We start from the raw sequence: 25,625 nt of genomic DNA, 5'->3' as shown, positions 1-25,625 counted from the left end.
CTGTCATCTGCCATCACTGAGAACAGTCTAGCTCTAACCTCTTTGGAAGCACCTTTCAAATAGTTGAAGGCTGCTATCATATCCCTGTAGTAAGTGCAGGCCCTGATAAAGGCCCAGTATGAGGCCTGAGGCCTGAACTAAAGACTTAGCTAAAAAGCAAAGTAAGGCTGTGAGCTGAAGGCCGGCTTGGTTCACAGAAGCTGGCAAGAAAAGGGCTGATGTTGCATAAACATATATTCACCTAGCATACCAAAGTATAAACACAGCACCAGAATATATTATACTGGAACATTCCACAGATAATAAAGGACAGGCCGACCCATCCCAATGACAGGGGCAAAAGGGTAAAATGATGGATAGAGTTGTTTTGATCGAACCAACATGTACAAGGTGAGAGGCGGCACCTTAATACGTAGAGAGGTTGAACCTTGCTGCGTAGAGGGGTTGCACCTCAATACGTCAGGTGTGATATGTAACTTGTTTGTACCTGTGTATAAGAATGCATCCCTGGGGCGGTGTCTTTGTCCGGCTGAGGGGGCAGTGGAAAGTCCCGCCACTGACTGAGCCGGGTCCATTGCCAAGCACCTATTAGTAGTATGCCCGGTAGACTAAGTAATCTACGGGGAACTGCAATTGTGTCCGAGGTCGCAATAAACCTAGTCGACGTGACTGTGCATCTTACTAGACTCTGTGGTTATTGGGGGTTCTTGTCGGGTCTGCTGTGTCAGCTATCTGCGCAGAGCTGGGACAGCACACAGGGGGAACACATGCACGCAGCCGAGTGATATCAACATTGGAGAAAGCAGAGCACCACACCGGTAGCACTCTGACAACAATCCCCTCTCACTCTTCTCTTCTGCAGACTAAATAAGCCCAGTTCCCTCAGCCTCTCCTCATAAGTCATGTGCCCCAGCCCCTTAATCATTTTCATTGCCCTCCGCTGGACTCTCTCCAATTTGTCCACATCCTTTCTGTAGTGGGGGCCCCAAAACTGAACGCAATACTCCAGATGTGGCCTCACCAGTGTTGAATAGAGGGGAATAATCACTTCCCTCAATCTGCTGGCAATGCTTCTACTAATGCAGCCCAATATGCCATTAGCCTTCTTAACAGCAAGGGCACACTATTGACTCATATCCAGCTTCTTGTCCACTGTAATCCCCAGGTCCTTTTCTACAGAACTGCTGCTTAGCCAGTTGGTGCCCAGCCTGTAGCGGTGCATGGGATTCTTCTGTCCTAAGTGCAGGACTCTACATTTGTCCTTGTTGAACCTCATCAGATTTCTTTTGGCCCAATCCTCCAATTGTCTAGCTGTAATAGCAAATAAGTATTTCATTAACTACCTCTTGTTGGGCTGGAGACACCCTCTTAACACAACAGATCCTATCCTTATAGAAAGCAATGAGGACTGCAGACACCATGTCATACATCACCAGCAAGAGCTCCCTGAGCACTTCTGTTTTACTGTCTCTGGGAGGAAGACAACTATGGGATGAAGACGGAAAGAGCCTGAGTGTCAGGCATCCAACCAGAGAAAGAGTGAAAGCTATTACCTGCAGCCAACATTTACTTAGTTGAGCATATTCTCCAGTTAGATATTAAGTTGCCCTGGGACAGTGACCATAAAGTTCTATATAAGGCTGAATACACTGTCCAGGTGCAACTTTTATTAAAAGTTTATGCTCGTGCAGAGCATCTTGTTCTGAATCACCTAGAGCCAATCACAGCAGAAGAGACTCTAGCTATGCCAGATCATGAAGAAATTCTAGCAATTTATTCATCCTTCCCAGGTGATTACCAAGGCTGGAAGGATTCAATCAGGCACAACCTATATAATGCAGAAAATGCTTGCACAAACTGCTGGAGGAACCCACAAAACCCCCAAGTGTGGGAGAACATAATACACTTGTTTACTAAAAACGGAATTTATACTTATAGAAAGGTTAGTTTTTTGTAACCTGAACTGAAAGATTAAATACCATAAAAAAATATAGAGACACCTAACGTATGGCCTAAAAACAGAAACTGCTTGACATGAATTCTTGTTAAATTGACATTGCTTGAATGACTGTAGAAGTAAAAGACAGATAAAGTGGGTGACGTATTATCTTTTATTGGACCAACTTCTGTTGGTGGGAGACACAAGCTTTCGAGTTTACACAGAGCTCTTCTTCAGGTCTGGGAAATGTACTCAGAGTGTCAAGGTGGAACATTCTGAAGGCTCCCTTATCATGTGGAGGATTGTCAGGAACAATAAGCCCTTGCCAAGTCAATAAATTAGCTTCATCAACCTGGATATTACAGAAGTTTTTCATTCCACATTTGTGGATTTTCTTCAAGCTTCTTCACCAGCCTCCTGCTGGCCACCATGAAGTAAAAAGTCAGTCATCCTATCCATGATGCCAAAACAGAACCATGAAAATTTGTAATAAACCAGTGCCATCTACTGGACACCAATGGAAGCAGCTGAAAAAAGCCGAACTGTCATCAAATTCGGAAAACATTTGGCCATCATCTAACAAAATACTAGGGGCATCTCTCCCTCCAACCACATCTATCCCCTGAAGAGGATATTTAAAAAACCCAAGAGGACACAAAAAACTCTAGAAGAGCACACCTCTGCAATTCCATGTCATTGCAACCTGTCCCAGAACCATGGGGAAAAATGGGTGGGGGGATTTCTAGCCTATGTTTGAAAGACCTGGGAATGCCAAGCTATAAAGCAAGTGCAACTTGTCCGTTAAGAATCTGCAGCCTGCTTGTATCATCAGCCACGGTGAGAATTTGCTAATTCATATCCTATCTTTCAAGTATCTTAGACTTAGTTTGTGTTTTTGTTTATTTATTAGGTAATCTGCTTTGAGCTGTTTGCTATCACTTATAATCACTTGAAATCTATCTTTTGTAGTTAATAAACTTGTTTTTGCTTTATCTAAACCAGTGAGTTGGAGTGAAGTGCGTGGGAAATCGTAGCTCAAGGGGCAAAGGCTGTTGCATATTCCTTTCCACATTGGGGGAGAACTCTATGAGCTTACACCATACAGTTCCCTGAGCAGCACAAGATGGTATAATTTTAGGTTTATGCTCCAGAGAGGGTATGTGCCTGGAAAGCTGAGAGTTACCTTGGCTTTAGCCTTTCTACCATTGGTTTGTGCAGTGGCTAGTCAGAGATCCTGCATGTAACTGCAGCTGGGTGTGTCCCTATTTGTATGAATGCCTGTGGAAGTGTAAGACCAGGAGTGGGTCTACAGCTTGCCACAATAGCACAGTGAAAAAGGGAGCTGGCTGGTCAGAGGGTTCAGTGGTACCCCACTTCCAGACAGCACCCCAGGGGGAACCCATCACAGGGGTCTCGGGGAAGAGGGCAGAACAGAGGTGGAGTGGTTTTTTTGTTTGTTTTAAAAGTTACTTCAGGAATATTCTACTGTTTACAATGTTTGCATGTGTTTAGTATAAATATTTGGTTGCTAATAAACTGTGTGGCACTCTTTGAATCTGACTGGAAATATTATTGATACCTTCCGTTCAGGATTTTGAACACAAGAGCTCTTGGATTCGACTGTCTGACACTTTAAGAATCCTTATAAGACAATGCTCTGACTTGTACATCAGCAAGAAATTACACCTGCTTGCAGGAAAGGGGAGTGCAATAGTAGTTTAAAATTTAATCCAGCGCTATCACTCACCAGTTTCTGTACCATATTCAGATTTCAATGTATAAAATCTAACCTAAAACAGACCCAATCTCTGTCTGGTTTGGCTCAAAACCAGCGCGTGCTCGGAGCAATGACGCCCACAGGCCGATCAGCAGAGTCTCCCAGCTCACGGTGATTAATGGGCTCGGGGTCGCTATTCAGCGTTTCTACAGGCGTCGTTACACACACATTTCTCCTCCCCCCCGTCTCCCCAGGCGCGGGCCCGAAGCCACCGGAGAGCCGCTCTCTCGACCAGGGCAATCCGGCTGCCCAGGATCAGGCTCGCCTACCCGCCGGCTGTTTGTCCTGAGCCCCTTGTAGCCGGTTACTCCCCACCCCGCCCCGCCTGCTGCCCTCCAACAGCGTCACTAACGCGGAGTCCCTCCCGCTCGGCCCGCCAAGGGCGGTGCCCAGCGCACTGAACTCCGAGCGCCCCCGGAACGAATAGGGAAGAAAGCAGCTACCCCAGCCCCCATTTATAGGCCTAGATGCACTGCGCAAGCGCACAGCTGAGCCCTAGCGCTCTCCGTCGCTTCCTGTTGCCCTGAGACCGTTTCCGGGTCACCTGTCCCGCCCCTTGGTGCCCGTGTAGTGCGCAGCGCACGGCCGCAACCTCTCGTTCCCGCCGGAAACTTTTCCTCGGGCGCGTTCTTAGCCGGCGCGAGGGACTCCGGGGCCATGGCGGGAGGCCGCCGCTGCCGCTTTGCCTCCTGGCTCTGGCTGCGCCTCTGCTCCGGCCGCTGAGCGTCTCTGGGAGCCGGAGCCAGAGCCCCGGGCATGGCCTCCCCGCCGCTCCCGGAGCCGGGCGCCGAGCTGCGGGCTCTGCAGGGGAAGGTGGAGGTGCTGGAGGCGGAGCTGGGGTCCTGCCGGAGCCAGCTGGAGCAGGTGCAGAGGCTGCTGCGCCACACGGAGCGGCTCTACCGGGAGGCCCAGGAGAGCAATGAGGCGCTGCAGACTCAGGTACCGACCCCGTCCTGTGCCGCTGCGGGTCTGTCCCCTCCCCGAGCCTCCCCTGTCACCCGGACACTCCCTCCCCTCACCGCTGGGGTCTGCTTCACCCCCTCCCCGGCAGCCCCCTTCCCACACTGCCGCTGCCCTTTCCTTAGCAGCCAGACACCGCATCAATTCCTGAGTTTTCAGGGCTTTCCCTCAGGGATCCGGGTCTGCATGCCCAGCCCCAGGCTGCCTCTGGCTCTTGACAGGCTTTGGGCCCTGTTAGCCCATCATGTCGCTGAGCTGTTTTCCTCAGCTGCAGCACCAGACAATCATAAGCTCTAAAACTCTTCAGTTCAGGGAAAGTCCCACAGGGATATTTGATCTAATTTAGCTTCTCAAATTGAGTGTCCAGCACTGGAACTTCGTTCCAGCATTTTTGAAACCACCAATTAAAAGTGCGTTCTATATCGTACGTTGTATATCGTATTCAGATTCACAAACCTGGTTCCTTAATCAAAAGGGAAGATTACACTAGGGAGAGGCAAGAGAAAAAAAGATGGAAGACAGCCTGGTAAAGATTTGGGACAGTATGGCTCACAAAGGTTTTATAGCCTTTACACATTTTAAGATGCATCACTAACTGGTATACTAAGATGATAAACATCATCTTTTAGGGTCACATGAAAAATGGGTGTTTTTTAATTTTAAACTTGTATCTTACAAACAATTAGGGGTTAGGTCCCTTCCTTCACATTTTCTTCTTTAATCAGTATAACTTTTTAATATGACTGGAATATCATCTTTTGTTATGACCTCCACTGATCTAATATATGGGAGTCTCAAGAAGCTAAAATCAGTTATGGTATCTATGGTAGATTTAAATAGTTGTTTCTCTACAATATCTGCAAGAAAATAGAGCAGAATAGTTTTCTGAGATGGATAATTATAATGGCTTTGATTTAATATTTTTTTATAATGCATGCTTTTTCTTGCAGGTCGAAGAACTCAGTAAGGAAGTCCATGATAGGAAGAAAAAAGAGAGAGATACATCTAGTGTAGAAGTGCAAACTGAAGACTATGATTCTTGGCAACAATCAGGTAGCCAATGGAAATTGCACTGGAAACAGTGGAAAGAGATCCTTAACAGTTTCATTAATTAGTTAAATGAGTTCTCAGACTTAACTAACCCAGTAAATATTGTTCTCCATTTCTTATTCAGTTGAAGCTTATTTTATATGCACATGTAGCTCCCCTTCCTCTCCTGCATCAAACACAACTTCTTGTCATTGCCTTTAAGGCCTTTCACTATTAAGCCCTGCCATTGTTTGTGGAAATCAAACTGCTGATCCCGGCTTTGTACTGCTGGTGATGTAGCTTCGATTGTCCCCTTGTCTGCTTCTCCCTCAAGCAGTCATGCTGCCCTCTATGCATGCAAAAAAACCTTGTAATCAAAATTGGAAAGCTACCTGTGAGGAACTGGGAGTATGATTCTACAATTTTTGAACTCTGTGAGATTATGAACCCCAGGTGTCTGTCAGATTGCAAACTCTGTTTTGACTATACACTCTTCTGTCCTTCTCCAAGGTCTGTTTGCCTCCATGTTGTGTTGGCATTGAAAAGGCTGGTGACAGAAGAATAACAGTAGAGGGGAGTTGACCATTAAATACACAAAGGTTGTTAATTTGCTAAAAGACTTGTCCCTGTGCAAAAGAACTAGTTTAATGGGGAGAGGTCTCATTGGTAAGTCAGCTGACAGGGGCCTGTGCTCATGTGAGGAAGCCGGCAAGGGGGTCACTGAACATGGGGCTGCAGGTTTTAAAAGGGTAGAAACTGGTCTGCTCAAGGGTCCATTTTGTCACCCAGCATATAGAAGCCTCATGAGGAAGGAGGGCCCTGTCTGCTTTCCAGAGTCTGGATGGCCCAAGGGACTCAGACCACAGCCTAAAGACCCAAGGGGATCCAGAGCAGAGAGACTTGGTTTCCCTTCAGAGCAGTCCTAGTCAGTGATTGGGAAGGGGCACTTGCTAGGATCCCATCCCCTTATCCTCTTTTAAATACCTTTTTAAAAACAACTTCTGCTGCGATGGATTTAAATCACTATTGTCTGGTGTTAATTAGGCAAATGTTGAGTTGCCCTTTAAGCTTTTACCAAACACAGTTCATTTTATTGTCATTTTATCATCCTAGTCCATTCTGTTTCATCCACTTATTATGTGCTGCCTGATTTCTAGATTGTGAGCTTCCAGGGCAAGGAGCTCAGCTCTTTTTGTTCGGTTTTGTTTTGTTTTGTTTGACTTGTCTGTGCAGTGCCTAGCGCAATGATATGCTGATCTTTAATGGAGGCTTCTAGGCATTGGCATAATAGAAGAATAAATAACAGGATTACTTGTGCATACACTTCAGCACTTGCATAAGTACATTTAAGCAAGTTTTCATTTGCTCAACAAAAGTGGGGTAAACAAAAAATGGTGTATGCTGCCTGGAAATTGATTCCAGTTGGCCTACCTGTGAAAAATGAAGCACATGCATTAGGGTCTTCAGGCTGATTTTGTGTAAAATGTTACTTTGCTAATTTATGCAATTTAAACTTTTTTCTACAGATTATTACAATTATCAGAATTATTGTAACAACATTGATGCTCAAGATAACACATCTGAACTATCAGTGCAGCAGAACCATAAGAGTGAAGGTTCCAATCCTAATTCTACAGAGCAATCTCAGGCAGGTGGTGATATTCATTCACACATTGGTAGCACAGAACTTGCTGAATGTGGACAAGGGGATAACTTAATCGAGAATTTACAGGTAGTAGAACTGTGTGTTTAGAAATAATTTTGGAGTCCTTAATCTGTCTACATGTCTATGATTTTGAAAGTCTAGCTTCAGTTCTGATATTACTATACGAGATAGCTGTTTCAGTGATCCAGTACTGAAGATTGTTTACAAACTTTTCTCCTTTGTGCAATAAAACTAGGGTCCCAGTTCTTCAATTAGGTCCACCAGTGTGGATCTGGGTGCAGGATCGGGGCTAGGTTGTAAAGGTGTATGCACATTTTAAAGCAAGAAAATTTAAGATGCATAGAATTTAGATTAGGAGCTATAATTGCAGCATGTTTTTACACAGGGAACATCCTTCTAATCTGCATTATGTGGAACCATAAATACACAACAGCATTTATAATTGCTTTTTGTTTTTTTAAAAAGCAGTCACATAACTTTGCATCCTCTAGGGATAGTAGTCCATTGATTTGTCCATCTCTGTAAAGCTGGAACCAAATGGGATTTTTTTTCTTTTAAGGCGCAATTTAAAGGAAGTGTGCATGTGTGTGTGCGTGTGGTGGCATGGGCCTGGGCTGGCATGGCCTGGAAGCATGAAAAGTAGCCCAGCCAGAAGTATTTGCAAAACGTGTGCAGGTAGGTTGGAGGTGCAGCTGGAGAGGTATGCAGAAGTGGACAAGGAAATTGAGATTGCAGCCAGAGGTACTGCCTTGGAGGTGAGTGTGGGAAGAAACTCCAGATGTGTGAGGAAGGAGTCTGTAGCAACCTGAAAGGGGAAAAAGGGATGCTTTTAAATGAGTTGAAGATAAATGGAATTCATGGATCAGAACAATGGTAAGGCTCTGACAATGAGTAGGAACTGCAAAGAAGAAGGCTCTTGTACCATTAGTTGTGAAATTGTGGGAAAAGCCTGGGAGAGAGGGTCGATTCCAGAATGAGGGGAAGTAGCAGAGGAGAGAGAGAGACATAAGGTCTGAGGTATCTTATCTAAGGCCATGTCTACACTTACAAGCATGCAGCAACACAACTGTACCAATACAGCTGTGCCACTGTAAAATTGTGTGTGTAGCCACATTATGCTGACAGGAGAGAGCTCTGCCGTCGACATAATAAAACCAGCTCAATGAGCAGCAGTAGCTATGTCAGTGGGAAACATAGCTTATACTGGCAAAACTTGTCACTTGTGGTGTGTTGTTGTTTTTTTAAAGTTTTGCCAACATAAGTGCTAGTGTAGACATGGCCAAATAATTGATATTGTGCTTCTCACCATAGTATATGGAGTAGGCTGCAAGTAGTATACACAGTTTAAAACCAAAGCAGTTAGTTTTCAAATGGATCCTGAAATAAATGGGGAACAGGGGGGAGTTTGAGAAAAGGTGTGTGTGTGTGTGTGATGTGGCTGCGCTTCTTTTGTATGCTTGAGAAGGCAGACAGTAGCATTATGAGCATGCTGGAAACTGGAGAGCTAGAATTTGGAAAGGTTCTAGAGAAAGGAGCTTCATCAGTCAGTGGGAGAGGGGATGAAAACATGAATAGGGGATCTCAGCAGAGGTAGACTCAAGCCAGTGACATTGATGTTTGTTATAGAGTTTGTCACTTCCTATTAAGGGTACATTTATAAATAGTTAATAAATGATTTATGAATGTTTTAGTAAGTGATAGATACTAGTACAACAGAAGGTATTCTAGATGGTTATATGCAACCCAATGACATGGATATCAATCTCTAACACATACTACTTGTGTCTATAACAGACTTAATAAATTAGTAATAGATGTTATAACCTTTTATAAGCTAATAAATGTACCCTTCATATAGTGTATGGCTGGATTTATAAATCACTCAGATAGCATGGTGATGAGCACATAAATGCATAGGTAGGCCTATATGGGCATAGTTGCAGTGCTCATAAGGATTATGTCGATTACAGTATTGGATTGAAAGTACTTACACTCAAATCTTTTATCAACAGAATAGGTATAACATGGGCATTGGCAATGCCAGCTCTCCCACTTCCCTATGCTGTCAGTTTGCCTTACTCCCTGATGTAGTTGGACAATATATAGGGTTAAGAAAGGAGTTCACTCTATCCCTGTCAGTCCTCCACCTCTCAAAGTATCTCAGTGCTGGTTTTGCAATCTAGTACTTAAACACTGAACTGAGAACCAGAATTTATTTTATAAAGGTCACTGTGGGGACAACAGATGGTACCTTTTCTTCACTACTGTCAGTGACCTGAGTCACTTTTTTGTATTGATTAATGAAAAATGAAAGGCTTTGGGTGAAGTCCTGGCCCCATTGATGTCGTTAGTGGGAGTATTGCCATTGATGTCAATGCAGACAGCATTTCAACCTCTTTTCTCCACTAACAATCCCCCGAGCCATCCATATCCCTAAGGCACCAGATTTTGATCAGTTTATTAAAATTGGATATTTCTTTAAAATGATGAAGTGTGTTACAGTGAAAGAATAAAAGCTGACCTTTCTTGTAGCAGGCAACTTACTTTTTTATTATCTGATCTTAGGAACCAGAAGATACTTCGTTAGCAGAAGGTACATTAGCAGAAAGCTTGAGAGCTGCTGCAGAAGCTGCTGTATCACAGACTGGGTTTATTTATGATGAGAATACTGGATTGTATTATGACCATAGCACTGGATTCTACTATAATTCGGTAAATTTCTTTTTCAAAATCGTTGATGTTTTGCATATATGGATCTACCATTTGCCTGATATAAGTTGGAGTAATAAATATTGATGGAATCAACAGAGAACTAAGACCCAAGCTGATTTTATAATTTTAAAGTAAATATTGATTGAGTGTGCTCTCACCATGTCAACTTGATAATATTTATAAAGTTGCCAGTGAGTTCAGGTAGAAATAATTACTAGTTTCAGAAATGTACTTTCTATAAAGATTGTTTTCATGCAAATATCCTGAGAAATAATTTGAAAAGAAAAAGAAAATTTCATATCCAAGCACGTTTTTTCTAAACTGGAGTAACACTGTTGTTTTCAGTGGTTTAACTCTAGACTGAAACCAATGCAACAGAGGTCAGACACCACTGAATGTTTTTCGTGGGACATCAAGCTGTTTAATTAGTTCAGTCAGAGGAAAAAATCACAAAAATGTGTCCCTTGATGTGAACAATATAAATCATGTTTACTGTGTTTTAAGGAATTCTTAATAGCGTTTTCCATAATTTTTGCATTATTAAGTTGATGGTGGTCTGGTTTCTGTGAACCAATTGACATTCACTGTAGTTCAAAGATCAGTGCAAACACTTACTCTCAAACTGTCAGGTTCCTCACACATGCAATTGCAGTGTTTTGTGCAGTCATCCAGTTCACATATGCTGTTTAAAAGTGCAGTTGCTGAATGATGATAAATGTCAGTATGAATAGCAAATTTAGGTCTTTTATCTAGTTCCTTTCAGACCCTGTGTACTGTTAACATTTTTATACTATTAACAAAGATGTCTCTTATTAAGGAGAAAATATATTTTTGCAGCAAAGCTTCTGTTGGAGTCTTTATTTTAAAATTAGACTTAGAAACTGGAGCTTAAAAATAAGTCAAATTTTGAACAAAACAGATTGTAGTAGCCTGCCCTGAGTGATTGAGATTTCTCTGCTACCAAAGGCATATCAGAGAAAGTGTAGAAAACCATTCCATTTAGCTGGATTCTCTTATGCTTAATTGAAAATAATTTTGGGAGAAAATAAAGAATATTAAGACTATGTCTACACTACAAATTACTTGAGTATAACTTACATCACTCAGGGGTGTGAATAATCCACACCCCTGACCGACATAAATTATACTGACCTAAGTGTGGAGACAGGAGTTATTAAGATGACAGAGAGCTTAGAGCGTCTTCACCGGAAGCGCTGGAGCGGCGCAGCTGTGCCACTGTAAATAATATAGTGTAGACATAGCCCAAGACCTCAAGCAAAGTGGATCAAAATATTTGGAGTTATTCAGCTTCAGCAATATAGAGTCGTCTTCATTTACAAATGTGGATGTCTTTTTCTTTTGTAAGGCGTCTATTTTGCTATGAATGCAAGAGCATACATGTTAATCTTAATGGAAGTTCTATACTGAAGGAAGACTAGACTCTTAAATTTGCAACACTGCATGGGCAAACTCAGTCATATGCTTTGGAAATGTATGTAATGCTAATGAAAAGTGCTATACTGACAGCACTAGAAAGTGAAGGACAGCTACAGCACAGACATTGGTTTTACAAGCTTTCCAACACACTCACCATTTTGGCTCAACCCTGCACCATCACCTGTTTTACTCTCTGCTTTTAAGGATGCTTATTCCTAATGTTTTATTTTCAGTATTGTTAATGTGTTATTGGTGCCCCAATCCTGCAAACATTTGAAGCTAGTGGGGCTACTCACAGAAGTAATGTTAAGCCTGTGTATAAATGTTTGCAGGATTGGGATCATAGGATCCAGGCTCATTTTGCATCACAGTTACTTGATCCTTTACTTAGCGTTTGTATTTTCTTGTGTAATGACTGTTGCTATGGTAATATGTAATAGTATTTAGCACATTGTTTCATTTACGTGAACTTCAAGCACAGTTCTTTATTTATTTGATGTTTTGCTAGGCAGTACATAAATCAGATTAAAGGATGCATTGTGCTTTATTTTTCCTTTAAAAGGAAAATCAACTTTATTATGATCCAACCACTGGAATCTATTACTATTGTGATGTTGAAAGTGGCCGATACCAGTTTCATTCACGAGTGGATCTGCAGTCTTACCAGGCTTCAACCATTCAGACTAAGGATAAAAAAGGGAAAAAGAAAAGAAAAGATCCAGAGTGGATTACTGCAAATGAATATAAGGTAATTTATTTCAGATTTGCAAATTTATCAAATGCAAAAATTATTTTTCTGTGATGCAACTTGTGATTAACAAATGTGTGTGCATTTTGAGGACTGAAGGAATGATATGTATCCAAATTATGACCAATGCATCACTAAAAGTTAAGAATTAACACTAGAAAGTGTTAAGATAATTTTCTGATTGATGGGGCTAAAGGGGTGGGGGGAGGCTTAAGTCAGCATGTCTTTGTTTTTCTCAGTTTGAACTATAATTGCAGCACAAAGTATATACAACACTTTAAACTCACCCATGAGTCATAACTCTGCAGTAGATAAGTACAACAAGGTAAATTGAGGGAGTAGCAGATTTAGTTTGAATATAATTGCTTTTATTTCAGAACCCTAATGTTACCTTAATGTTTTTTTTTAAATTCCTTTTTTATGTATAAAAATATAGGAAAACTTTAAGAAAAATCAATGTGAATACCTTTATCCCCCAAGCCCATTCCATTGACATCTTGAATCTATAATCCTTTGGATACAATATGAAATTCATAGAATTATTTTAATTAATGTTATATCCCACCCTTCTATTCAGATACCATTTGTTCAGGCCATATTTTTGTCATCTACCGTGTCAACTGAACTACTGTGATATACATCTTAATACGTAAATGGCCACTGAAATCAGTGTGTATTTTAAGAAAAGTTTAGCGCCTCTTTTTTACTACATTTTGTCTTCCAAATGCTAAAACAGTTTACTCTGTACTACATTATAAGTAGACATTTCAAACTTATACTTGTACCTCTTGAAGATGATAGTATGTCTTAGTTCTGTTGCCATTGATGCTTATAGCAGAATTAAAGAAACATCTTCCTAATGTATATCAATATTTGCTATATCAAATGATTGTTGTAGAGGAGCACCATTTGAATTGTAAATCAATTTTTTTCTACTACTAATTTAATTATACATGTTGATTACCTCAGTTCACAGTGCTTGCTAGTTTGCATTTCTAAAACAGAATGCAGTATTATCTATTTTCCTCCATGAAATTACATGAGCATCTCAGATTTCAGCCAGTCACGTTGTCTAAAACCTAGAATAAAAAAAAAAATCATGCTTTTACAGTAGGGATTCTCAACCTTCCTGAATCAAGTCCCCCAACTAGCTTTATTTATTTATTTTTCCCTTGGAGCCCTTCCCACTCACCCCACCCTTACAATAGTGAGTGGGTTACTGTCACCTAGTGTTGCTAATGCATTTGTTCAGGAGATATAAGGCAAATTACTTAAAATACAAGTCAAATGGTACTGTAAAAACACCCCTTCTCTGTATTAGTGCTGCCGATGTCAGTCAGTGTGAGAGGTTTGGGCTTGTTTGGTATTGGAACTCAGATCAGTGAGAGGTTCAGTATTTGGAAGGCAGAGTTGTGGGTCATCTACTTGGAGCTGTTTCAGTACTTTGTCTTCAGTGCTGTAAGTCTGGAAAACCCAACTTTGCATGGGTATAATGAAGCAAAAGGTAGAAAGAATAGAGAGCTCTGGGAATTTCTCTGTAATTGAAAGCCAGAAGTTTGAGAGAGAAAAAGTTCCAAAATTGTTGTCCTGTCTGCTGTGGCATTTCAGCTCAATTTGCTATTCTTCCTCCCTTGAAAGATGGCTTTAACCTACAGAAATGAGCAGATCATGAGTCCAGGCAAATGAGCTTCAGTCTTCTTGGAAGTAATAACTGAATAGTGCTTTCAGTCTCATCACATGTTCAACAACGGCAGCTTGTAGCTCAGGGGTAAGCAACATATGGCACGTGTGCCAAAGGCGGCACGTGAGCTGATTTTTAGTGGCACTCACACTGCCTGGGTCCTGGCCACTGATCCCGGGGGGGCTCTGCATTTTAATTTAATTTTAAATGAAGCTTCTTAAACATTTTAAAAACTTTATTTACTTACATACAACAATAGTATAGTCTTTCTATAGACTTATAGAAAGAGACCTTTTAAAAACATTAAAATGTATTACTGGCATGTGAAACCTTAAATCAGAGTGAATAAATGAAGACTCGGCCACCTGAAAGGTTGCCGACCCCTGTTGTAGCTCATCAAAATTAGGCTTGAAAGGATTAGATTTTTATCAGTAAATGTCAGTTTTACCATATACACACATGCCAATAAAAATATTTCCATCAATAATTGAAATTTACAGATAGGCAAAGTAAGAAAATTGCTGCTTGAAAACTTATTAGAGTTTGGTTTAAGGCTATTTACTTTGTATATTTTGACATGATGCTGACAACTCATGTATTAATGGTTATACAGCTTGAATAGCAACATCTATCATTAAATACTGTTTGGACCCCCATAATTTTCCACAAGTGTGAACATTTAAATAGCTAAAAGTAAAAGATTAAAATAAACAGATATTAGCCATTGAGTTATAAAAGAATAAAAATAAGTTCTGCCAATCAGAATTGCCACCCCACAATCCTACAGGAAATCTGAAAATGTGGGAAATGTTGTAGTTTCCACTTGCAAATCAAGAGGCCCACGTGTCCTGTTTCTGAATAGAATTTTTTAATTTGTCTGATAGGATTTATTCTTCACTTGCATAGATGCATTTAGTGAATTCAGATGGTTGAAAACTTTAACCAAGTAAGCAAATAGAGCCCGCCAGAGGTAGTTGCGGAAGGTGGTTAACTAGATCAGACTTTACATCAGTTAAGATGATTTTAATCTCTTCACACAACTCAAGAAGGCGAAGTCCTCTTCCTCTTGATAACTACCTTTGGTTTGGAGTAGTAGGTGGTGATTATTGTCATGCTTTCTGGAGTGACTCTCAACCATGAGTGCCAACCTCAGGGCAGACTCAAAAAGCAGGGCAGAAACCCCAAACTGGTTGTATGCTCTATAATTAGGTTTCACCAACTCAATAACAAGATGAACTCAATTTGCTCAATATAAGTGTTACTATGGAGTCACAGACAGTTCCTTGGGCCATTCCAGTCTATCTTGCCACCGCGCAAGCTGGGCTGTGAGATAGGTGGTTACTTTACACCAAAAAGCACAACATCATTCATGTTACTTCCAGTCCCAAAGGACCAGTCACTTATCCCAGGTCATTTGTACTCAGATCTCAAACCAAATACCACACCTGTAGCCAATCCTGTAATAAATTAACTAAAGATTTATAAATTAAGGAAGGAAATGAGTTATTTACAAGGTTAAAACAGGAAACACATGCGCACACACAAATTAGTTACCGTCTTAAATTAAAAAAGGTACACCGCTACCTTGATATAACGCCACCTGATATAACACAAATTTGGATATAATGCGGTAAAGCAGCGCTCCGGGGTTGGCAGGGCTGCGCACTACGGTGGATCAAAGCAAGTTCAATATAACACAGTTTCACCTATAACGCGGTAAGATTTTTTGGCTCCCAAGGACAGCGTCATATCGAGGTAGAGGTGTAATATAAACTCCTGTAGTAAGCATATCTATATGTCCTATAGGGCTGACCCATGCTAAACTGTATGGGGATCTTTTGTTTGGATTCTGAGGGGAAAAGACTCCTAAACAGACACCACAAAAATCTAGTTTCTCGTTGTCAGAGATTTTTATCCACTTCACCCCAGAATCCAAGCTGATGGGATAAGTTCATGTGTAGGTATCCCCTTCATGGAGGGAGTAAGGAAGGCAATCAACAAGGTCTTTATCCTTTGATGCTACACACAGCCTCATTTGCCTTCAGTGGACCATCTTGTGTCCAGGACAAGCACTTTACCTTAATTAATGCTGCTTTTCCTGTTTGGTGAGTTACACAATTAGAAGTTTACAATGCAAATACTCAGTATAACTTTATACCATGGGCTACAGATATTATAAATAGGATTAATACATGAAACATCCTACAAAGATTCCATAAAGTCTAAATGCTAAATACATTCATATAACACTAATATCTATTTTAACTGTACTAACCCACAAGTAAGCCAGACTGATTTCCACCTATGCATTTGTCAGTGTACACTGAGGCACTGTGCCTTTGGCATGAGTTGGCATCTGGTCTGCCAACATCACAATGATCAGATCTCATTTCCTGACAGAACTGAAAATAAATGGGCATTAAGTGGCCATGCTTTTATAAAATTTATTATCCTGCATGGCTTGCTGCATAACTGACTTCAAGGCTGATGCATTTTCTGGGCAGCCGAAGCTTCTCTGTGTATAATGCAGTGTGTCCATTTGGGACTGGTGGCTACTTACTGAATGTGGGTGATAAAACTACTGAGCTTTTCCATCATGGATCAAGCACCATCACTGCAAATCCCAAGGCATCAAATGAATATTATCTAGCACAGTGGTTCTCAACCTTTCCAGGCTACTGTACCCCTTTCAAGAGTCTGAATTGTCTTGCAGACACCCAAGCTACACCTCACTTAAAAACTTACTTGCTTACAAAATCAGACAAAAAATACAAAAGTGTCACAGCACATTTTTACTGAAAAATTGCTTTCTCATTTTTATCATGTAATTATAAAATTTAATTATTAAAATTTTTAAATTATTAAATCAATTGGAATATAAATATTGTATTTACGTTTGTGTATAGTATAGAGAGCAATACATACAAATGATTGTATGAAATGTTAGATTGTACTGACTTTGCTAGTGCTTTTTATGTAGCCTGTTGTAAAACTAGGCAAATACCAAGATGAGTTGATGTACCCCCTGGAAGACCTCTGCGTACCCCCAGGGGTACATGTACCTCTGGTTGAGAACCACTGATCTAGCATTTCAGATTTGTTGCCTGGTGTATGTTGAAAGGGGTTGACAAAAAAAAATTCTTCAGAAGTGACTCAGTGCACAAAGCACATAAACAAGCAGTTGTACAGCTCTAGCAATATCTGTTGTCTGAAGTTGGATTGCATTGTATTGACTCATCTGAATATATTTCAACACTTCATGGTTCACACCACTGAGTTTTGAAATTCTGCAACTCACTATGTTGTTTGACGGTGGAATGGGGCACCATCCTGCAGAGCTGAGCTTTCCCCAGACATAATGGAACAAATGTCCTTTGCAACTGGCAAAATCAGTGTGTCTGCTGTGGTGTGAGGCTTAGTATGACATGGCACAAGACGCTTTAAGATGCTTTGCAGGCAGTGTAGCATGCTTGCTTATAGTACTTTTTGGCTGCTTTAATGCTTTGAGTCTTTCTTTGAAAAAGTCAGGTGGCTACCCTCTAGTCCACAATGTCTCATCTGAATTTGCAAGGCTTCAAGCTGCCATTAGCCAGTACATCACCACAGACAGTGCTTTGTGGATAAGGTTCATTTGCAATGCCAATAAATGTAAATCTCATTTCCAAGTAACTTTCTTCATATTTCCAGACTTTTTGTTTCTTCGAAGATGAAGCACTAGTACAATCATCAGCTCTTTACATGCCACAAAAACTGATCCATTTTATGTACTGTACAAGGCAGCTATTTCTAATGATTAAGCACTAGAAGAACTGCAAAATTGGATGCTCCAAATGCCTGAAGGAGAGGAAGGGTATAAACCTCAGGTCTCTGGCCCCCAACTACTTACAATACCAGGTGGCAACCGCAAAAAATAGGTTCCATTATCTGTTTGCAGTTACTTCCCTGAGCTAAATCTAAAGATAGAGTACTTAACCGCATCCACAGGACACTCAGCCCTAAAGTTATAAAAATGGCCCCCAGTTCTGTGGATGCTGTTATTTACACCTCTAGTTGCATACACTTAGTAATGATCTGATTGCACCTGTAAGTTACTTAGCCAGGGATCTTAAGGGCACAGACTTCAGGTTCCTGGCTCTACTCCTCCAGTTACCTACATCACTTGGTGGCAACACTGGAGTTCAGCACGTTGCCTCCTCTTTCTCAACCTTAGGTCTGGCAATGCACTGGGCCTTTGGGCTTGGAGAGCTGCAGAGGTGCCCATATTGGCAATCCCTGGAATTGTGGGGTGGGGGAGGGAGGGAGGACACAGCTTCTTGTACAATAACAGGCTCTTAATAGTAACTCCAGCCACACTCTGCTCCACTTCAGCCTCTGGGAAGTAGCAGCATTAAGGCTATAGGCTGTGGAGGGGAATACCCATAATGGCTAGGGCTCTGGACAGGGATTCTGGGAGGAGGGGGGTTGAGGAAAGGGCTCTGGACCTACCCCCATGTAAGCCACACACTCTTAACCTGCAGGCTTGGTGCTTTGAACTCTCCTGAGGGATTGGAGCCTTTAATGGCATTGCAACCACATGCACTAGGTTGCATTGCCATTCACTCAAGTTTGGCCTGGCTGCCCTTCCGCACTCCACCTGGTAGCAGTGATCCAAAGGCATGTTATGCTCAGTAGTTACATAGAAACATTTCAGTTGTTTGGGAGAATTGTTAATAAAATAGAAACATTTTGTATCAGAAAGCAGGGGAAAACTACCTTGGGGGGAAGTGGAGTGGCAGAATTTTATTCGGTTAATGATGGATCTGATAATTTTTCATAGCAAACTTGGAGTTAATTTCTTTGGAACAGGCGCTTAAAATGGTGTTGCTTTGTCATAAGGGTCACATCAGTATTGCCTAAAATATAATGTTAAAAATAATGGCCCTGAAGTAAGTACATCTGTGCTTAAATTCTGGATCATTATCTAGCATGTATCATACATATCTACTAGAAACAGCTGTTTATTATTTACATTCTCTCCTTTGTGAGAAAAATGTTTTTTTTTTTTTGTCGCAAATAACTTGGAGGGTACTCTAGCTGAAGCAACTAAGTTATTATTTGCCTTGCTGTTCCTCAGACTCCCTCTGGTTTTCTGTTTGAGAGACAAGGTTGAGAAGGATGAGACTACCTTTTTTAGGCATCCTGCTGTTTTGAGAGACCCGTTCAAAGTATGCACTAATTTACTGAATACAGTTGTGCTCCATCTTTATTAGAAGACCATCTCCATTAAGGAACCCATTTTTGTCAGACCCCTTTGGTAGCTTCTTAGTACAGGTTTCACAGTATGAATAATCTCTAGTTTTCTTTCATTGTAGGTGAAGAGGCCTCTAGTTGACCCCCTTCACAGTGCTAGTGGAAGTAGTTCCATACCTAGATCAGTTGCCATGAGTAGAGTAGATTCCCACTCTGGAATATCAGAGGCAGCAGGCCATCCCAATCTGAAAGCATGCATTGCGCAGCTGCACAGTTGAAGAACACAGTGAACTCTTAGGCTTGGGGGCGGGGGGGTGGAAGCTAGCGAAGGGGGCATTTAAAAGTAGTTGTATTTTGTACAAAATGTCCAACTCAGTAGTAATGTGAAAGCATAACTCTACTGATGCCACTCCTCCCCCAGTACATTACAGATGCAGAGCTTAACTCAGCTAATGACAAGCTGCAAGATTGAAAAGTCAGAATGGTAAACGCTTGTCTGTTGGCAAAAAAAAAAGAGTAGACCACTTAAAGTTAGTTCTGAGTGATCAGGTGTTTCACATATCTAACAATATTTGCAAGAATAAAGCACCATACAAGTTGTTAAGGGAACCCTCTACCCTAGCTAGCAAAAGCATATACATCTTGGTGCTTTTCCACATTGCCCTTGTCTTCCACTTCTGCTATGTAATCATATTCCATATGGACTCTTGGATTGAATTAATTTGATTTTTAGTAAGATATTTTATATATGAAATCTTGTTAGCAAATTAAATCTTGTATGGAGATTGGATGGTATAGTCAAAAGGCAAGAGGTGAAACGTCCATAATTTATGATGTGGTCTGTGCTAGATTCTTTTTAACTATGTACCTTGTTCAAGCAGGCAAATTACAACTTGATTGGGCAACAAGATATGCATTAACATGAAAAAAATCCAAAGTAAATAAGATAGGCAGTGCACAATTTTCTTAAATGTAGTTGTATCTTTGAGCACAATAATTAAAAAGAAATGGCGTTTCCAAAGTAACAGCAATTACTTTTTGCTGTTTTGTAAATACAAGCAAATGGCAAAACATAAATAGAAAATGAAATGTAAAAATAGTCTGTTATAGTCAAAATTTATATTGAAAATAATCACTGAAAGGTTTTTTTGAGCATTTTTATATAACTATATACATTATTATTGTGGTGTTCTTAAGCATCTTATCTAGTTGAGTTGCAATGCTTCCATTTTCAGTGATCATCTTATTATATAAAGAAATATATTGAGTAATAAGAAAATTACCAGCTTGTGTAGAGATTATGACAGCACTTGTTATATAAATACTAAGGAAGATTTTTCTGTTGTAAAACTTATCTTATTAACTACTGCAGCTGCTGTCAGAAGTCATTAGTTCATATTGATAAAGTATGCAGTGTTTTTTGGCAACATTATCTTGTGCCTCCCAAAAAAAGGACCATATACAGTCAATGTATAGTAATTATTTTAGCATTTTAAAGATGTCTTTTTAATCTGACAATGAACCAGGTTTGTTTGTAATGAGTAATGTTATGGTTCTAGTGTTGTATCTTATGCAGATAGCTTTGCTGCTAAATCTTGCTTTTGAACCATTATCTTTGCTGGATACCTTACTTTAAATACTGTTTGAAAAAATCATATCTCTTATACTACACTCCAACTTTATGTATCAGTGTATATATAAATTTAGATCTACTCCGCATTCCTGTCACTCTAGAGATCAGAGAATATATATTGCATAGTCAAGGGATGCCGATTCATGTCTCTTTGTCTTATAAAGCATTCTTTTAAGAGAAAAGCAATTTAAATTTTCCCAGCTTTATACTGTAATCAGTCCTATCGCTTGATATCAGGAATGCTAAACAGTCCACTATAATTTCATTATAACAAAACATAAAGCATCCCCCAGGGTAGGTAATAGAAACTTACAAGTTGCCTACAATATTCATTGGACTAGTAATGTTAGTTATTTTGAAAATGAAATTATTTCTGGTTATTTCACATTGAGTTACCAATTACTTTAAAGTGCAGATTTACTCTGAAAAGTGACTGAAAAAAGCAACTTCTTACTCAATAGACCAGGTCCATGTTTGCATTCATAGTCATAGTTAGCTAGTAACATAAAGAGAGAAGTTTTTATTACATTTTACTTTACATTTCTCTCTTCCAGAGCCTATATAGCTGAGAGAATGAGCTGGATTTTATTTTGGTTTGCACATCATTAACAGAATTGGTAACTTAAATTCTGAATGCAAAATCTTTATTTCTGGTGATACATAAGTCAGAAGGAACCCAGCTTGACTTGCAGATTCCAGGTTGAGTTTGCAGAGTTAGCAGATTTTAAAAAAAATAAAGGAAGAGAAGGAATTTTTAATTAGACTGTTTAAAACTCCTGTACAAACAGATTAGATCTCAAAGGTTAATTGACAAACAATAAACCTGGAGCCCCATCCATCCTTTATAACAGTAACTTTTCAGAGTAGAAGTGCACTTTAGTTACTAGCTTATTAAATATAAACAAAATTGTTGATATACATATTTTTATTTAAGTATTAAAAGAGAGAGTTCCAAATACAGAAAGTAAGGAAATTCAGAGTTGAGACAGTATAAGTTGAGTTACTCTAGGTATGGTGACATACAGTAGGTTTTTTCCACAAAAGTGATCAATGAATTCTTACTGGTTTATTCCACTTAAACCATTTTTCTTCAGAGTTCAGTAGTTAATCTAATAAAAGCAGTAAATTGACTAATTTCTCTCATTTATTCTTCTTAACCACATTTCTTTTAATATTTGTTTTTGAAGCCACAGTGATGAGATGCATTTATTGACTATAGTCTCAAAAAATCTAAACAGATATCAGTTTTTCAGCAAGTCAGGACATTTTCCTAACACTATAGTAATGAGCAATATATTCCCAACATTTGAAATGTTCCTTAAAGAGACCTGTAAGTGTAGGTATACAAAAGGTTAACTGTCTTTTAAAAAAAGAAATCCCACACTTTTACATATTTTGGAGAAATAGAATTACATAATAGAAAGCCATAGAAGGCTTCTACTAAAATATTGCACTTTTATTGCAAAAAATACTAAAAGAATTTTTTCCATCTTTAATATCACCTATAAAACAAAGCTGTTTAATTTTTGTATAAATAACGGAAATGGGATAAATAACTTCTATAGGGATATTCATTCTTTTAGATCTCCACGGTCACTTATTACAGACCTTTTTTCTTTGCAGGCATGAAACTGAGAACTTTGCCCAAGAAATTTGTTTTTAATAGATAATTCTAATGTCTGTCTCTGATAGGACATAGAATCAGATAAACTTATGTTTTCCTTGATCAATAAGGGCTTGGTGCAATACATATTGAAGTCAATTGAAGTTTTTCTGTTAACTTCAGTGGGAATTGGATCAGGTTTCTATTTCTTTTGGCTGTGAGGAGTTGAAAAAGAATAATATTGGGGGAGGATCCTCTTCATACATGGAAAAAACATTTAAAAGTAAGTGAATTTGGGAGAATAAAAAACAGAACCTTTAAAAACCAAACAAGGATTGAATAAATGATAAACATAGGCCTCTGATACTGTAACTAGAGCTATGGGTTCCACACAGGTGCAAAGATGTCTCTGTGTGGCTCTGTTTGCCAGATTGGGGCCTGAGAGACTACACAAAATTACTAATTTGAGGCCTGTTGGCTGCATCCAGTTTCTTATGTAATTTACTCATGAAAAACACAGTAGTAGTTTTTATTTGATCACAGTAGAAAATAGTTTTGATTGTGTCTGTTTCCAACATTTTTATCTTGATGCCATGCTGACTGTACAGTTCACTTCTCTGACAGAATTCAATAGGCTATCTCAAAACTAGGTGCATCTTAGCTCTCTCTCCAGGAGACAGCGTTTAATAGCAAGTATTTCCCATAGAACTCTTGATACAGATGATATTTTTTTTACAGTGTGCAGTTTACTATTTGCTGCTATTCATCCTGTCTTTAGGTACATCAGTTGACAGAAACCATGGCTAATCTGAAGATTTCTTCTTTTGAATTGGCAGCTTCTGGTGAAGGTAGAGTTGAGACACCAAACACGTTAGTCTGTGGATGTTTACCTTTAACCTTGATAGATTAAAAAAAAATTCTTAGTAGCTGGGTAGTTGCTGTTTAAATGTTTTTTTTTACCTGGAGGAAATAGGATTAAATTTATTGCACCTATTTGCCATAAATCAAATCTGGTCTTTAAATTATTTTCTAATTGAACTGAAATGTACAAATCCAGACATCTGCAGAAAACTTTGACAAGGCTTCTGTCTAAATTATAGTTGCCAAAAGAAATATTAAGCATCCTGTTACATCAATATATGGTGTCTTGACTAACCAAGAATCACCTTTGATGTTCTTACGGTAACCGTCACATTTGTGCTGCTTGCTCTGTAAAGGTGCCTGCCAAAAGGACTGGGGTGGGGGGTTTGTTTCTCCCCCCCCCTTTTTTTTTTGTTGAACTTATGATATATGAAGATGGCCTGACTTTTTTTTTTTTTTTCTTCCCTCTCTTTACATTGGAAACTTGGGTTCTGGGTTGCTGGAAGACTGGAATAACTGGAGAATTAGTGGAATGGTGGCATTAAACAAGTGGAAGCTTAGCTATATGATTCTCCATGCCCTGTCACCAGGCTGGGAATGAGCGTCTTATAAATCCTCCAGTAGAAAAATCAGAAGTCTGCCGTTTACATTTCTCTGAATCTTAAGGAATTGACATTTCTCAGCTTTTTCAAAAAAAGTACTGGTTCCTTCGTCTAAGCAGTGGTTATGTTGAATGAAGTCTGATTATTAATCTAGTACATGTGTTGATGCACATTTACAGAGATGTTATGTTCTGCATTAATACTACAACTGATATATTATGAAAAGTCGTCTTCTGCACCGTTACTCTTTTTTTTTGTACGTCACTTCTTTTGCATTTTTTCAGATGCCGTATTTCCGTTAAGATGCCCTTGTGCTTTAAGAATGAATTGAAGAGTGTCTACAGCTTTAACATTACAGAGCACCAGGGCATGATGGAAGGAACAAAATTTGTTCCTTTTAAGAATGGAAAGGTGGAAGCTACCACCCGTAAAATAAATAAATAAACCCCAGATCTTTACAGAAATGTTGGATTAACCAACAAAACCATACATATCTCCTGCATCCTTGATTCCTAAATTTATTTGTTGCTGTACCCAAAGCATGCCAGGAGCTTTATGAACAAGTATAAAAGTCATGGGCCTTCCCCAAAGAACTTAGTCTGAGTGTCTGATCCTGCAAAGGGATTTACAAGCATGGATCCTCATGCCCACAGAATTCCATTGTCTTCAATACTTTGCTTCAGCAGTAGTCTACACATGCATAAGGATCCATGCTTGTAGCTCACTTTGCAGGATCAGGACTAAGTCCGTGGTTGTGAGGGCTCAGCATCATGCAGGATCAGGTCTCAAATAAGAACTTTCCAACAGGGGTATTCAGTATATATCATGAATAACATTGCCTTTGTTTTTGTACATTTGAAACAACCAGTCAATAAATTCCTGACCTTGCTGTCATGAACTTCAGTAAGAGCAGAATTGGGCCAATAAATTGTAAATTAAAAATGTAACACTAAATTCTTTTTTGTTGGTTTAAAGATGATCTGCAAATATCTACACTTACTTAAACAAACAGGCTTTCTATTAAATACTGAATGCCCCCACTTAAACAGCTGAATTGGGATGTTTCAGTACATTTCTAAAGCTGACTTTGCTTTTTTCTTTTACATGGCGTAATGTGTTGAAAGCCATCTATACTTGTTGATTTGGGGCAGTGAGTTCGCATGTAATACAACATTTTTGTCAGGAGAAGGGGGAGATTGCCTTTTAGATGGTAATTTGTTTATGTATATTCACTTGCTTTCCTTTTTTAAATTGAGTAGTCTGTTACTGCTGAGATCAGAATGTTGTATAAGTTTTATGTTTATGGGCATTGATACTTACATCCTGAACCATTTTTTTTATGTGTCATGCTTTTTCTGAACGTTTGATCTGCATACAAGAATTTAAAATGTGTATTGCAGTTTTCATCCAAGAGTATCTAATCTTACTGGCCAGGTTTTGAGCCAGGCAACTATCTATTTTCTAATATACAACATCTGAAGGGATGTTAAAACAATATCTTCACATATTTGCATAAATACTAAAGTGAACAATTTGTGAATACACATCTGTCTTTATCTTTGATAAAAGTTATGATCTAATTGACCAAAGAAGCTTCTAGCATAATTCTCTCTCAGGCACTTGTGACCTGTGTAAACTCTTCACCAACCAGGTTGCCACATTGCTAATTACAATTTTAAATAAATGACAATGGCTCTGATCCCTAATGACCCTCTCATCCAGTCCCTCCCTGACTACTGGAGCCAGCC

The 25,625-nt window shown here is 39.5% G+C and overlaps 1 protein-coding gene across 3 annotated transcripts in view; it reads left to right on the top strand.

The window, feature by feature from the left end:
• The first annotated feature begins 4,236 nt into the window (after positions 1–4,236).
• Positions 4,237–25,625, top strand: part of AGGF1 (angiogenic factor with G-patch and FHA domains 1) — a 40,610-nt gene continuing 19,221 nt past the window's right edge. The window contains exons 1-6 of one of the 3 annotated variants that reach the window (XM_039544048.1): positions 4,237–4,655; positions 5,627–5,729; positions 7,232–7,437; positions 9,937–10,083; positions 12,083–12,268; positions 23,193–23,262. In XM_039544048.1, coding sequence (XP_039399982.1) covers positions 4,473–4,655; positions 5,627–5,729; positions 7,232–7,437; positions 9,937–10,083; positions 12,083–12,268; positions 23,193–23,262 — 895 coding nt within the window. In that variant the 5' untranslated portion in view covers positions 4,237–4,472. The remainder of the gene's footprint in view (positions 4,656–5,626; positions 5,730–7,231; positions 7,438–9,936; positions 10,084–12,082; positions 12,269–23,192; positions 23,263–25,625) is intronic. The other 2 variants (XM_039544046.1, XM_039544047.1) reach the window with 2 other exon arrangements.

Source organism: Mauremys reevesii, linkage group 6, assembly GCF_016161935.1.
Source record: "Mauremys reevesii isolate NIE-2019 linkage group 6, ASM1616193v1, whole genome shotgun sequence".
Classification (NCBI taxonomy): Eukaryota; Metazoa; Chordata; order Testudines; family Geoemydidae; genus Mauremys; species Mauremys reevesii.
Note: the sequence above shows the minus strand (reverse complement) of the source record. Positions and strands in the feature narration are given on the sequence as shown.